At 31.8% G+C, this 17090-nt stretch overlaps 1 protein-coding gene across 1 annotated transcript; it reads right to left on the bottom strand.

Moving 5' to 3' along the window:
- Positions 1-14056: 14056 nt before the first annotated feature.
- Positions 14057-15881, bottom strand: LOC149534109 (cytochrome P450 750A1-like). The gene is made up of 2 exons (XM_089805632.1): positions 14896-15881; positions 14057-14674 (listed from the first exon to the last, which is right to left on the bottom strand). The coding sequence occupies exons 1-2, from the start codon at positions 15787-15789 to the stop codon at positions 14057-14059; spliced, it is 1512 nt and encodes a 503-aa protein (XP_089661758.1). The 5' UTR covers positions 15790-15881.
- Positions 15882-17090: the final 1209 nt, after the last annotated feature.

The raw sequence follows: 17090 nt of genomic DNA, 5'->3' as shown, positions 1-17090 counted from the left end.
TTATGATAAGTAAAGTTTGATGTTATAGTATTTTGAGCATTTTACATGGAAATTATTAGGAAAAATTAATTTAATTAAAAAGAATGAAGTATGGAACTCAAATGTCGAATGTGATATGTAAGTTTTGATATTTTAATATTTTGAAGGTTATATTTGAAATGATTAAGAAATGGAAAGTTAATTTGAGATGATGAAATATATGCAAGTCTAATGTCGAACGAGATATCGATTATTTCACTTATGTACTTATTGTTTACATGATTTGCTTGGACTACTGATGCTTGAGTTTAGTGTGCAGGAATTTGACCATGGGTATAAAGGGGAATTAAGGCTCAAACTACTACAAACATGACATAGCCAAGGTTGAATTAGTGGAAAAGATTCAAACCTCATTATAATGTGTTTTATTTCGTGTACGTGAATTATATATGTGTGTAATAGCTTAGTTCATGTATTATTGGAGTCAAGTCACTTTTAATGTAATGTGTTGTTTTGCGTGTGTCATTTGACACTTGTATTGTCCATGTGGAGATGCCATGTCATTCAGTGTTGGCAAGAAGTAACCTAACCTAAACCTAACCCCAATGTAGTACCCAAGTTAACCTCACATAGAAAAATGCCATGAGGAGTCTCAATCAAAGGAAATTCGAATTTGGACTTGGCTAGGGTTTTTAGGGGTCATTAGGTGGTCCCAAAGCATCTTTTATGTGAGAATAAGATAGCCATGTGATAGTATATCAAGTTAGCAACCTATTTTTGACCATGTGAGTACCTAGACAGCCTAGAGGGCCCCTTTACCCATGCATTCTTCCATCAATTCGAATTTGGAGTTGTCATATCCATGTTCCCACTTAGTCAAAAATAGAAAAGTTAGAGGAGACAAGTTTGTAAGAAGTAGTGGCTTAGTGTTTTTGCTAAAATAAGTTAGTGAGAAGGCTTTATTAGAGGGTCTTGGCCAAACTAGTGGGGTGTCTACCCACTCTCTAATTTTAGAGACTGTTAGGTTTTGGAGGGAGATTAAGGGAGCTCTAATAAAACTATCCTTACCATAGCTTGGACCAAGGTTGGTGTCTCCAAACTTTTTTCTTTCTCATTTCTTGCTTTTAGCATGGTTAAACAAATCTGCAAGTGTGAGAGTTCATTAATAGAGTATGCATTTGCATTGTAAATCTTGAGATATGGATTTTTGGGTATTGTGTGAAAGTGTGGTGTTCTTGTTGCATTATGAGCATTGATTATGTATTGTGACAATGTGATAATGTGTGATGTTCTTGTAGATTTCTTGGTTCATCTTCTTGGTTTTGTTTCTATTGGAATGGAAAGTGAATGTGTTTTGTGCTTTTGGAGATCCTTTCTTGGTTTTGTTTTGTGGTTCTTCACTTGTTTTTCTGTTGTTCTTGTTTGAATGTGAGTGTTGATTGTGATTATGGGTGTGAAGGCTTCACTCACCCTTGGGAGGGCAGAGAAGCCTTGGGTGAAGGGCATAAGTTGGGCTTGACATTGCAGGTGAGAAAGAAAATTTTGTTTTTACCTCATGATGAGGTTGTTATTATGGAGCATGGGCTCCTTCATGGCCATGAATCTTTTTGTTTGGGAGGTACAAGGAGGTTTGGTGGATGAGGAGAATATGGTTTTTTTGAAGGCCTTGAGAGGCAATGCAATGGCAATATGTTGTTATGTTGTGGTGGCCTTGAGAGGCAAAATGCATTGGCAATATGATACTTATGATGTTAGAATTCCTCCTCCTTGAAGAGCCCACCTTCACCCAATGTATTATGATTCCAATGGTGAATCATTGTGCAAGCCATGGAAGGGTGTTGATTGTGTTTGTGTTGTGTCTTCTTGCAAAATTTTGTGATGTATGTGTGAAACCTGATTTGAGCCTTGTTTCCCCAACACGGGGGTGGTCTCTTTGAGACCTACGGTTGGGTGGAAAGCACCCATGGTCCTTGTTGTTTATTTGTGATGCATTTATAGATTTTGTGCTCAAGGGAGCAATGGAAACAATCTTGGAATGATCATCCTATGGACATTGCATGAAGATAAAACTTGTCATTTTGCTTTGTAACTATAAAGGTGAACTCCCCATATTGTTCATGTGGTTACAATGAATGATTGAATAGTAGAGAAGAAGGGATATGTCATTTTTATAAAAGGAGATATTGTCTTTCATGGCATCAAATATTGTATTTGTAAAAGTATAGTTCTGTTCTTTTGTTTTGTATTGGGCTATAAAAGCAAATCTTCATTTTGTATATACTATTGCGGGGTATGAGTTCATGGGAGAAAAGGAAGTAATTTGAAGGTTCTCATAACTATTTGCATTAATTCTCTATCTTTGTGTTCTTAGTTTCAATTAGAATACTTGATTATCTTCTCAGTCATGTATGAGAGAGTTTCTTGTTTAGAAACAGTCATTATTATATTTTGAATATTAGTTTTAAAATGCATTCGATTTATGGTTCTCTATTATGAATTGTGATGAAATGGAAGCATCAAGTTATGAATAGTTTCTATATATACTTAGATGGAGATGTATCTTGCTTAATAGAAAGTTAACCTCTCTTGAGAATGTGTTTATCCATTGGAAGATTAGTAATTGGAATATAAACTTTTGGGTGCATTTAGGTAATCTAAAACAATGAAACCCTAGTCTACATAAAACTCATTGACTCACCACCTTGATGACACGGAAGGAAATACCTCCTTTTTGGACTTAACTTAAAATTCTATAAGAAAGGTTGGCTGTAGATGCACTTTAGTTCTCTGGAAAATGTATGGAAAGGAAAGAAATTCATTCCCAAAAATACAGAGCAATATTATAATGAAAAGAATATTCCTAAGATCATATGCACAATTCAATAACTTGACCTAAGGGAAATCCTCACACTAGCTAGCTCTTAATCATTTAAGAGAGCTTCTCATCATTATACCCGTGACCCTTGTGTCATTCTTTAAAAAAATGTGACAAAAGAAAATACACATAATAATTTAGAGGCTACAATAAGAAGTCTAGACACATAGCTAATAATTAAACAAAGAGGTGACCTATGTAAGAAAAATCTCACACAAATATAAAATACACATAAAATAAAAATATACATCACTGACATAATAGACAGCCCCAAATCCCAAGTGCCTCACCTTGGGCCAACACAAAAGTGTTCTTCTTCTAGAGTCTTGGACGATGAGTAAAGGAAAGGCTAATAAAATTTAAAATAAATGAGGGAAATCATGCTTCTGTTTGAAAGTGACATGTTACTGCCCCATGTCAGGGACTAACCCCTAGGCAACCTTTAAACACTCTTGGCACCAATGTAAGAAGGGGAACATTAAGACAGGAGATTAAGACTACTTGGTGCCCAAAACAAGATGTATAGGTGATGTGTCCTTGGCTAGCAATGTTACAAGAACTTGACGGTAAAAACATAACATTTATACCATGCTGCAAGGGCTAAGTTTGGCGCCTATTATCCTTTGAAGGTAAGGAAGTCAAACACGTTTGCCAAAAATATGGCCCCTCTATCCTCTTAGATGCCATCTCTTGGGAAATGATAAGATCTGTTTTAGTTTTCTTTACAACTAGTAGATGCATCCCCTTCCCCTCACATCAACATCATGCCTTGGAGAATGGGATAGTGGGTACCCACCTTAGGTCCTTGAGCCATGATGGCATTTCCTAGTGGTAAATAGGTGGGGTAGAATATCATTAATATAAATTGGTTGAAAAATTAGTTAGAAGGGTAAAATTGTATCCTAAGTATTATGGTTGGATTAGACCATTGTGTGAATCTTAGGCTGGAGTAGATAGCAAGTGGTTAAAGGTAAATTATAGATATAATTTAGAGTATTAGTATTAAAGGATGCTTATTATTAGTAAAGATGTTATAATTTAAATTTCTCTTAGTATGATGGGTAGCCTAGATTTAAGGACATAAGTGAAATTAATATACATTATTGTTTATAGGTAAATTCATAAATTTAATAAAATAATATTAAATAAATAAATAAAAGATATAAATTTCAATAAAATGATAATTATAATAATTAAATATTCATTAAGGGATCAATTATACCTATAAGAATCGAATGTTGATAAATAGCACAATTGTAATCAATCTTAGGACAGGTGTAAACCACGCAAGCAAATGAAAGGATTCGCTTGGGAGATTGGTAAACTGACAACTAGCACTATTAAGGGAGATATTGGCAAATGCTTTAAGAAATTTTGAAATTACTAATATACATATAATCCCATTTTTACATGAGCATGATTAGATTAACTATTTTATGTCAAACCAACATTTGATTGTATGAGGAACTAGTAAAGAGATAATGTTTTATCCTCTTATTAGAAGGTATGAATCCTGAGTTCCCAAAAGAGAGTACTTGGTCATAGTTGACGCTAGTAGTGTAATTCTCTATGGAAAAACTCTATGATCACCTTATCTAACAAATCAATACGACTCTCAATAAGACATAATATGAGTTTGATGAGTGGAGCAATCAACAAAAAGTTTATAATTAGTTCATATTTTTTTTAAATTGTTGGAACTTACATCGGGTTATTGAACTATATTTAATCATGTACTAAGGGATTAGAGGGTGGCTAGGAGAATTGATTTATATATGGGGTTAAATTTATATATATATATATATATATACATATATATATATATATATATACATATATATATATACATATGTATATATATATATATATGTATGTATATATATATATATATATATGTATGTATATATATATATATATATACATACATATGTATATATATATACATATGTATATATATATATATGTATGTATATATATATATATGTATGTATATATATATATATATATATATATATATATATATATATATACATACATATATATATATATATACATACATATATATATATATATATATATATGTATATATATATATATATACATATATATATATATGTATGTATATATATATGTATATATATATATATATATATATATATGTATGTATATATATATGTATATATATATATATGTATATATATCTATTGGTTTATCTTAATTAATAATTTATTTGTTTAAAATCAAAAAGAAGATAAATAAAAAAATAAATTTTTTTTTGTGTTATAACAGTAAATTTTGGGCATGACAAATCAGTCAACCAATTGGTTGACACATTTTATGCTACTATCATTGTTAATGGGTCATCTTCTAATTTTTTAAACCTACCAAAGGTTTGAGATAATGAGATTCCTTGTCTCCTGTATTATTTTCCATAATGGTTGAGACTCTTGGTAGGTTTTTGAATGCTGGAGTGGAGAATGGAAAAATTGTGGGTATTAAACCTTCCTCAAATAACCTAGTATTTTTTTATGAGCCATTTGTAAATGATATAGTAATGATGGGAGAATCCTTGATTAATAAATCTAAGGATTTTAAAGACTATCTTTAGGTCTATACTAAGACTTTGGGCTACCTCATCAACTAGGAGAAAAGATCCCTTTGTTTCATCAATACCTGGTTCATAGACAAGTTAAGATTGCAAGTATTTTGGATCAAAAAATTAATAATTTTCTAGCATCCAAGCTTGGGTTACCTTTTAGGTATGAAACCTCTAGATTCCTACTAGTCAACTCTGGTGGATAGATTTAATCATAGATTGGTTGGCTGAAAAGGGATGTTGCTAAGCCAAGATGGGAAACTTCAACTTATTATATCTACTCCTCATAATCTCTTAGTTTATGTTCTTAGCATATTTAAGATGCCTGGTAACTTTAGGGAAGCTATTGAAAAAATTCAAAGGAATTTCCTTTGGACAAGAGTGGATGAATAAAAAAGATTAGCTTTGGTGGCTTAGGATTCAGTGTGCAGTCTTAAACCCAATCGAGGTTTGGGGGTCCAATATACTAGGATGATAAATTCTATTCTTCTTTCAAGGAAAATGTGGCAGACCTTTGAGGATAAAAAAGATTGGAATAAGATCATTAAGAGTAAATATTTATTTTCTAAATCTAGCTTAGGGGAATTTTTGGACTCTAATGCTTTTGCTCAAGGGATGAGATTCTAGAATGACATTTAGTAGGAAAAGCTAAATATAAAACAAAAATCCAAATGGAAAGTTGGAAATGGGTGAAGGATCAAGTTCTAGGAGAATAAGTGGCTTTTTGAGAAACCAATTTCCACCTTTTTCCAATTTTCTCCCTTTAAGGAGAACTGCATCCATATGATTGGTTCTTTTGTGTTTGACTATTGGCAAAATGATAACTAGGTTGACCTATCAATAATTGATCATAATCTTTCCCATGTGATGCTAGAGCTTAATTATCTATTTATTTTAAGGATGGAGGAATATAAAATTATTTGGGATGGCAATGCTAGTAGTAAGTTTTTTGTGGCATCGGTTGTTGATGCACACCATGGTCCTATTTTAAACTCCCCTTTTTGGGGTACTATTTGTCTAATAAATTCCACATTCCCAAAATTGACCTCTTCCAATGTCAAGCTCTTCTGAACAAAATACATTCATTAAAAAATCTATCTATAAGAGGTATGCTAACTAACATATAGTTTCTTTATAAAGGGGAGGTGGAATTAATGAACCATATTTTTTTGCAATTCCCTTTTGCATGGGAAAGTTGGATGTGTATTCTTTAGAAGTGGAATTTGTGCTGGATAATGCTAGCGAAGGTCACATATTTTTAGGTGATTTGGAAAGGTCATAAACTTACTATGGATAAGAATATTTGGATTCATATTGCCACTCATTTTATGTCAAATATGTAGAAGGAAAAAAATAACTGAATGTCTAGGGACTCTTTTAGATCTCCATCATTACTGGCTGAAAGAATCAAGATCAATGCCATTGAGAATTTTTATAGTAGTATGAAGGGGAAATTTGTTTTCAAAGCTGGTGAGTTTGATGGAGTCAAGGAAAATAGTAAAGAGTTAAATTAATAGAGACACGATAATGCCAGATTGAACTACCCAGTTTAGGGTTGGCTCAAGATGAATTTTGGCATGCTACCAAGGGGGACTTGGGTGTGGCTGGTTGTGGGGTGATTATAAAAAATGATAGAGATAATCTTTATAAAACCATTTTTGTTCCTCCTGGGATCCAAATGAACCATTTGGCCAAGGAATTGAGTTTAATTCAAGGTTTAAGATTGGAAAAGAAATGTGGTAGTAAATGGTTAAGGATATAGGGAGATTCCAAGAATATTCTCAATTGTATCTCTAATAAGGCCATACCATCTTGGACTATAGATTATATCATTCAAAAGACTAAAATTATTTTAAACAAAATTGAAAATATTTCTATCAACCACCTATATAGAGAAGCTAATGGGGTTCTTGATATGTTAGTGAATGTGGTGGTTGGTAATGTATCTTCCATGGAATGATGCCACAAAAGGGTTCAAAAATCTAAAAGTGCTCATTAATCGTGACAAGATGCTTCATAAAGTTATTGATACTATAAATCTTTCCAATTATGAATGATAGTAAAATTTACATGATTTTTAGTGATTATGGTACTCTCATAAGAGTGAAGCCTAATATTCAAAGCTATTGCCATGCTTTGTCGGTAATTTATTTACAACTGGTCTTTTTTCCTTTCATCCCATATGTTGCATTTTATGTTTTGGGTGGTATGCTAGAAAGATTTTTTTTTGCATCGAGGTAAAAGTACAAACCTATGTCACCTTTTATAAATAAATGTGATATCAGAATGTGACAGTTCAACATTAATGACAAAAAAATTGGTATCTATGTTTAAAATATGAAGATGATGTAAATTGATGAAATGTGTAGAATTGGATGAGTTTTATGCCTATAATTTTTATAATTATTTTGAGTAAGAATTTATTCATTTTATTTTATTTTGAAGTCCCTTTTTTAACTATAAAAATATAGGGTGTAGTTCCCGTCAAACAAGTATATGCAAATCGTCTTTTTTTTTGTTTTGATTTGAAAATATCTTATAAGTGACATGTATAGCTAGTGAACAAAAAAAGAAATAATTATTTTTGATGTATATTTTCTTTGTTATAAGTACTCAAGTTCGACCTTATCAGAATCCAATAGTTTTTTCCTCCAATCAAAACTTCCCTATCGAATCTATACCTTCTTGAAAAAATATACATATTTGTGAAGATGATGCTCTCCTCTAGAGATAAATATTATTTTATTTTATTTTGATATGATTTACTATTTTTTGTTTCCTTTTTTGAGGGAGCATCTTCTAAAATGTTGAAATATCAACTTATAATATTTTGAGATTATAACATATTATAACCAATCAAAACACTCAAAAATTTATATAATGATGATATTGAATCAGAGATCTATAAAAACGTATTTTTAGTTTTTTTTTAAAATTGAGTTTTGATAGAGAAATGAGATTTGACCAAAACAGTGACACAGATCTATGCTTTTACCCATCGATATCATGGGTGGAGCTTTAAAAAAGAGAGAGACAGGGAATGATCATAAGTGGAGAAAGGAACTAGAGGTTTGTGAGAAGCTTAAAAATGGAGCCTAGGTCTCATTTATGGAGAGAATAAAGGAGTCATAACTAGAAGTTATGGAAGAATTTCTCCATGGTTGTGAGGCAAGCTCAGTAAAAATGGTGGGAAGATGTTCAAATCTGAACATTAAAGTTATGGAAACAATTAATAATCTTAAATTTAAAGATAAGCATTTTTATTGAAATAAAGATTTTTTTAAAGAAGTTGTTAAAAGATTTCCTAAACAAGGGGATGGGGTTTCAATTAAGGAAAATGGGAGGTTTATTTGATTTCTTTGATTAGGACCCTATGGAAGAAGGTTGTTAAGGTTTTAATTCAATATATCACTCTAGATGAACATTATGATAGAGCCCATAACTATCAATTCATCCTTTTGAATTGTTTTAGGTATAAGAAAAGAGTTTTTTTTCTTCGTTAAATTTACTCTATTATTTGACTCAAAGCATCAAGGCCTATAGGGAAAAATTGAATAAACCCATTTTGCATGAAGGGATAATGCTTATAATATTTCAATTTATAGTTGATAATGTGAAAGAGATCTACTTGAGGAATCTAATGATAAAAAGTAAAAGTTTATCCCTTTCAACCTGGGAAGTAGTAAAGGGAAGAGAAATTGTATGATTGCGAAACTAGGTAAGACTAAGCCTAAGTCAACCAAGAGGTAAAAGAAAAAAAGTGAATTACAAGGAGATAAAAAATAAGTTAGAAGACAAGAGTGAGGATTAAGAGAAGATCTTGGAGACTACAAAATAAGGGGAAAGTGATCACTCATTTGGTCCTATGGAGAAAATGTACATGCCTTACTAGATGTACATCCCCTATTTTGATTCACTCACATGATAACATAGTCCTTTCATAGAATGAAAAGGAGGAGGAGGTAAAAGAGGTTAATGTTGTGGATTCAAATAAAAAAGATCCCTTCTTTAATAACTTTTTTGATCAGATGCTTCATGATGTGCATATCTCTCCTAGACTGCTAAAGATGTTGATAGTATTGAAAAGGAAAACAATAAAAGGCTTTTTTCCCATATCTAACACTGTTGACATGGACGAGGTTAATGTCATGCTAGTAGAGGATGATCTTAAGGATATGAGATCCGAACCTCCTCTTGGAGTTCTATAAATTGTGAAGGTCATTTCTGTGTACATGTTCTAGATGGAAAACTGGTCATTCAATTCTATTTAACTCCTAAACATTAACTCCAAATCCCTAGATGCAAAGATGGAATAAATCTTGAGTAAAAGTAGGATGGTACTAATAAAAACAAAATATGTGATCCTAATAATAAGGAAAATGCCATTTTGATTCTGATAAAGATAATTGGGAAAAGAGAAAAATTAATTATTGACATGACTAAGAGCTAATAGGGGATTATGGAGGTTATGATTGAATGTCTAAATAAGTTGGTGGGTAAGGTAGACTAGAATTCTAACTAGTTATTGGTTCTCAATGTAGAGGACCCTAAGCATGATGAGAAATCTCCTAGGAAAGTGATAAGAACTAGAGTGAGTACTAGGAAACTAAAGTCTAAAAGCATGGAATTGAATAGAGAGGATCTTAAAGTGGCCTTAGACAAAATCAAGGAGGTAAAGGAGAAGATGGCAATGAATCTAGCATAATGTCTTCAATGCAAGTTTTTCTATTTTGTGGTGTCCTTTTTTTTGTTGTGTGTTATGTTTTGATTATGTTGCTAGTAGTTGTTTAGGTCCTAGTTTTTTGGTTTTATATTAGTGTTTGGGGGTGCTAGTTTCTTACAACACTGTTTCATGTTGGAACTTCTTCAAATTATCTTTTCTATTAACTGTTGGGGTTTTGGGTCCCTTATAAAAAATTATGTTTTAAGCGTTAATAAAAAAACATAGACAATAATATAATAGATTGAATGTGGGAATGCATTTAGATAGAAGCAATCCATAAAAAATAAGGGTGGTAAAAAAAAGTCATTGAATATATTTGAGTGAAAAAATATGTAAACAAAATTCTATTTTAAAGATATAGGAAGCCTACCCTTATTTCTAAAAGGACTATACAATTCTTTAAATTACATTCAAGGATGATGATAAGAAATGAAGTTATAATATAATAAATTTAATTAAATGAGTTATATAATTATTGTTTGGAGAAGTTCACCCAATGCATAGTTAGTGATTTTTTTTTGCAGTTGCAAGCCTCTCGCATCAATATTTAAATAACTCCAAGTCTCTTGGGTTTATTTTTTGTACTTCAAAGCTTATTAGGTCTATTTTTTGTAGTTCTAAGTTTCTTGGGTCTATTTTTTTTGTAGTTCTAAGTGTCTCAAAATTATTATAATAATTTTTTTTATTACAATAAAAGTATTAAAATTTATCTAAAGAGCACAAAACTTGACTTAAAATTGCAATACAAACATTAAAAACCGTATACAAAAGTAAAAGACAACATAAAAGATACCAATTTTTTTTTAAAAATAGTTTTTGGCCAAAAATCCTTTTAGTTATCTATCACTTATAAATTTACTCAAGCATAAATAAACCACTAAAATCCATGTCAGGTTATATATAATTTTTGACATTTTGATTAGAACTAGTTTGGTTGGATTGGTTTTAGCTAGAAATGCCCTAGCTACTTTGGTGGAACTTGGATGCCATGTGTTTTTGAGTAGAAGAATTTTGGCCCAACCTATTTAGGAAAAAAAATACTGCAAGATGGAACCATTTGATTATGTTAAAATTGAACACAAATTAACATACTTTACCCATAACCACCCTAGCCAAAAATTTGAAGTCTTAAAATCTATAACTCTAATACATTTCTATATTTATGAAGAAGGCAATGGAAATCACAAGCTTAATGATCTTAGTCACATCATTAGATTGAAGGGATACTCTAGCAAGTGAGTCCTTAGAGACCTTCTCTAAGACAAGTCATGTTCCCCTTCTGATTGCATTTGTCCTCCACCTAGAAACCTATTTGGACCAAAAATAGTGCTAGATGAAACCATCTAATTTTCCTAAAGTTGAACACAAATTTATACACTTTTATCCATCACCACACTTGCCAAAAATTTGAAGTCTTAAAATTTTTAACTTTAATACATTTCTATATTTATGAAGAAAGCAATGAAAATCATGAGCTCGACCATCTTAGTCACATGATTAGACTAAATGAATATTCTAGCAAGTGAGTCTCTAGAGACTTTCTCTAAGACAAATCATGTTTCCTTTCTCATAGCTTTTTTACTCATCCTAGAAGTCTATTTGGGTCAAAAATAGTGTGGGATGGAACCATCTTATTATCCTAAAGTTGTATACAAATTTATATACTTTTACCCATAACCAGCTTAGCCAAAAATTTGAAGTCTTAAAAACTCTAACTATAATAAATTTCTAGATTTATGAAGAAGGCAATGAAAATCATGGGTGTAACCATGTTAGTCACATCATTAGACTAAATGGATATTCTAGAAAGTGAGTCTCTAGAGACCTTCTCTAAGATAAATCACATTTCCTTTCTCATTGCATTTTTCCTCCACTTAGAACCCCACCCTCCCACAAATTAGTCAAAATTATTTCCATGAAATACATTTTTGGTTGAGCTTCAAGCCACTCTCATTTGTGAAATTGTCCATCTCATCTCTAAAAGACCCTAGGTACATCCTCTCAGAGTTGTGAGTGTACTACATGAGTTGTTCAGGTGGTACCCATTATATATGTGAAACGGGGCATTATTTTTTCTTTATGATAAATAAACACAATATTGACTTTAAACATGAATGATTCCTAAAACCATTCTTGATGAGAACTCTCGAAGATAACTTCTTTACAAGAAAACTGAAGGAATTCTTGAAAACCAAAAACCACCCGTCTAACCTAATCTTGATGTTAGGTAGAGTTTAAGAACATCTAGAAACTTAGTGTATACACTTTTTTTATTAAGTATTAAATATTTATTTTTATCATCTTTTCTCTATGCATGCATATGTGTGTGTGCGTGTGTGTGTGTGTGTGTGTGTGTGTAAGAAGTATGTGTGCATACATATCAATATTAATATGTTTATATATGCATATCTATATATGTGTTTACACACACACACACACACACACACACACACACACACACACACATACATACATACATACATATATAGATACATACATATATACATATACATACATACATACATACATATATATATATATATATATATATATATATATATATATATATATATATATATGTATGTATGTATGTATGTATGTATGTATGTATGTATGTATGTATGTATGTATGTATGTATGTATGTATGTACATACATACATACATACATACATATATATATATATACATATACATATAAACATATACATATATATATATATATATACACATATATATATGTATATGTATATGTATATATGTATATGTGTATATGTATGTATATGTATATGTGTATATATATATATATATCTATATGTGTGTGTGTGTGTGTGTGTGTGTGTGTGTGTGTGAACATACATCCACACTTTCATACATTAGTATATATCTTTATATAAGTGTATACTTATAAGAGTATGTATGTCAATGTGTGTTTACCTTTTAAATATTAAAATTTTATTACTCTTCTTATCTTTCTTGCTTTTGTTTTCTTCTCCGATTACTCTCTCTCTCTCTCTCTCTCTCTCTCTCTCACACACACACACACACACACACACACACACACACACACACACACACACACGCACACACACACGTATATTTGTACAATTTATCTTGTCATTATTTTTAGATTCATTTTTCTTTATCATATTAATACATAGTTATTGTTTATTGTTATTGACATTTTCATGTGTCACTATTCATTACTTTTCTTTGTCACTCCCCCTATTCATACCTTTTTCTATCTATTTAATTGGTTGACTTTTCTACTCTATTCATTTCATCTTTATGCTCTCTATTACTATCATGTTGATGATGCATGAACAAGTGTGACATGAAATGTTTATAAATATTCTCACAATCGAATGCAAATATAGCTTTGAAATAATCTCATAAACTTTGAAGATCTACTTATTGTAATTATAGTAATTTTATTTTATTGTGTATATAGATTAATTGGTTGTTTGTTATTATGGTACATATAGTCATAGAATCTATAAGTTGGGTCAATAATATATGTTTGTGTTGCATAAAATGTGCATCATCATTGAAGTAATCTCTGTGCCCAATTCCGTCATCTTTCCCAACAAATTTCTTTCCAACTAATGTTGGTGGTCTAAGACAACATTTAACATTGACATCTATTTAATTTCATTGAACAAGTACACACGCCAACTTGAAACCAAATCAATATATTCTTTATTTAAAATGTGATGACATTGGTGATTATACATCAACAAGATAATAGAAAGATATTACAGTACATCTTATTCTTAGTTTATTAAAATGTATCTTGTTTTCCTTAACGGAAAGGTTTATTTAGTCAATGAAAAAATATATCTTCTTGTCCTTGTTTATGGTAACTTAATTTGAAGGTAAAATGACTTAATTCACCCTTAACTGTGAAGTTGGAATAGTGAAGAGATGCACTTTTCTTGGAATGGTGATCCCAAAAGATTCTCTCATGTCTAACTCCCCTTTAGGTTTCCAATTGAAGTAGTGCACAAGGTATACTAATGCAATCTCCATATTTGCAATTCCCATGAAAGCACCAGGGCAACTTCTCCTTCCTGACCCAAAAGGAATCATACTTAATTCTGGATCTCTTATTATATCAAAATTTCTACCCATAAATCTCTCGGGCCTAAATTCCAAGGGATCTTCCCATACTTTTGGATCTCTTCCTACTGCCCAAGCATTAACAACAACCCTTGTCTTTGCTGGTATGAAATAGTTTTGATGAGGTCCTTCCACAACACAATCTTTTGTAGATTCATGGGGGATGAGCAAAGGGCCTATTGGATACAATCTCATTGTTTCTTTTAATACAAAATGTAAGTATTCCATCCTAGAAATATGAGAAGCGGTTATTTTATCATCCTTTTTTACTATAAAATCAATTTCTTCTTGCAATTTCTTCATCACATTTGGATTTTTCAATAACTCGCTCAGTACCCAGTCCACTGTAGATGCAGATGACTCTATTGCTGCAAGAAACATATCCTATAAACACAAGCAAATCAAATCACATATGTATAAATAAATATAATCAATACAAAGCAATGCGATCACTTTACTTTCTAACTTTGAATTATATATAATAGATTTTATATTATATTCCGATTTGAACCATTGATAATATGAAAATATAAGAAGTCAAACACCAAAAAGAAAGAGAAAAAGGAAAACCAATCACATGCACGAAAGTGGAGAGTTTGACTCACCATAATGATACCCTTCCTTTCGTCACCAGTGATATTATCCATATCCACAAGTACGTCAATCAAGTCTTTCTGCCGCTGCTCCTCCTCTGCGCTGCGTATCCTCTTGCGCTGCACATGTTCATCTATTATCCTGTCAAAAACAGCGTCCAACCGGTGGAACACATTCTTCATACGCCGCCTCACCCCCTGCAAGTCGAGCCAGTCCAACCAAGGAATAAACTCGCCAACATTAACAGCTCCCATCAACTCATTTGCCTTCCAAATCAAGTCCTCAAACTCAGTCCCACTAGAGAGACGGTCGGTATTAGTCCTGCCAGTCAGAATTCGCCACATCAAGTCGGAGCTGTAGCAGGCAACGCTCTCGCTCAAATTCACGGCGACTCTCCCTTGCTCGCTCTTCTGCCAGATCAATCTCACCATCGCCATCGCCTCTTCCTCCCTCACACCTCTGAACGACTCCACTCTCTGCTCACTCAGCAGCTCCAACACGCATATCTTTCTCATGTTCCGCCAATGTGCTCCGTAGGGGGCATTCGAGATGTCCTGCTGATTGTAAAACAGGTGTTTTCCGGCGGAAGTAGACGCCCTGCTGGCAAAAGTCAAGTCGTGAGTTTTCAGAAACTGCTTGGCCGCCTGAGCAGAAGAGGCCACCACCACAGGAACACACCCAAACTTCACCGCCATTATTGGCCCATATTTCTCCGCCAGCCACTGAAGATTACGGTGAGGAAGAGCTCCCAACTGGTGAAGGTTTCCAATGATGGGCAGCGGAAATGGCCCTGGCAAACACAATCTTCCTTTTCTTTTTCTCGCCCGTCCTAATAGAACGGCCAACAACACAGTAAACACAAAGATTGTGAACCCTATTGCTGAAACACTCGTATTGAGATCCATTTTTAAGGAAACACACAAAAGCAGACTGATTCTTTACTATGCTGGGGAGGGCGGTATTTATAGAAAAGAGTAGCTGCGGTTCCCGCTCTCCAGTTATTTCAGTATTACGTATTTGCTATGTGACTTGGCTTTTGCAGGCAGTGAATGACAGGGTCGTCCTTAATTATCATATACAGAGGAAAAAAAACAAGTCTAAAAAATAAAGTCAATTTTGACTTTAATAATTTTCTCTAAAAACCAAGACTATGTACTGTTATTCTATAATTTCGGGTAACAAGAAGTGCAACTTGATGGATAGAGTACAAAACTGAACATGATTCCAGGACACGTTTTTTGAAAACTTGAAGAAGACTTCCGCATTATGCAACGGGAAACAGCCACTTCTACATGTGAAACGGCCAGCACTCTTTTACAACTTCCCTTTATAATAATAATTTGCTAAAGAGTAGAAATAGTCAATCTTATCTGATTTCATTTTATTCATATTTGGTTGTTCTTATATTTGAAAATGAGAACATTTTAACAAGAGCTCTGTAGAGCTATAGTCCCACCTTGTGTACAAAGGGAGAAGCATGAAGCATTATAGTAATTGTTTGAAGAAAAGAAAATGGGGTTCAGAAATTCATCATTTGACATTGTGTTGATTTGGAAAAGTTGCAAAAGGAAACCTACACAGTTAATATAATTAAAACATTAGTCTTTTAGAATAGAGTTCAGGAAAATGTCAATGTAAAATATAGTTATATGCAAGTGTAGCATAATACTATGATGAAATGAAATAAGCAAAAATTGAAGCTGATGAAAACATTTGGAAAATCATCAGTGACACATGAAATTTAGCTTGAATAAGATTTGTTTTTAAAAATCTAATAATAAGTAAAATATAAATTTACAAATAAAATTTTAAATATATAATATTATAAGCTTTTGATTTAAAAATATATTTAAATTAGCTTGTATAAAAATCTTTAAAAATATATCTAATAATAATAAGAAAAATGATAATATAAATTTCTTCTAAATCAAATATATAGTTTGACATGCTTGTAAGATAATATTTTATCATTATTTTTAATTCATGTAATGATTATAAATTAATATATTATTTACATATAAATAATCATAAATGATATATATCTTTAAATATAAATTGTTTAAGAAATATATTTCATGTGTCAAAGGATGAATGTTGTTTGAAGATTAAGCATCCTTAATGAGATAATCAATGGAGATTTTGAAATAGTTTTATTAGTCCTGCCTTTTGCAAATGTTAGGTATTAGATCCATGTAAAGATTTATAA

The sequence above is a fragment of the Cupressus sempervirens genome, chromosome 10 (assembly GCF_028749045.1).
Source record: "Cupressus sempervirens isolate cs-2001-9-10 chromosome 10, ASM2874904v1, whole genome shotgun sequence".
Classification (NCBI taxonomy): Eukaryota; Viridiplantae; Streptophyta; class Pinopsida; order Cupressales; family Cupressaceae; genus Cupressus; species Cupressus sempervirens.
The sequence above is the reverse complement of the archived record's forward strand: the minus strand, read 5'-3'. Positions and strand labels throughout refer to the sequence as shown.

Bases quoted from the DNA above. Each gene is read 5' to 3' on its own strand.
- LOC149534109 (XM_089805632.1), bottom strand. From the start codon at position 15,789: ATGGATCTCAATACGAGTGTTTCAGCAATAGGGTTCACAATCTTTGTG. The intron at 14,675-14,895 runs GTGAGTCAAACT...TTGTGTTTATAG, and splicing joins AAAGGAAGGGTATCATTATG to GATATGTTTCTTGCAGCAAT.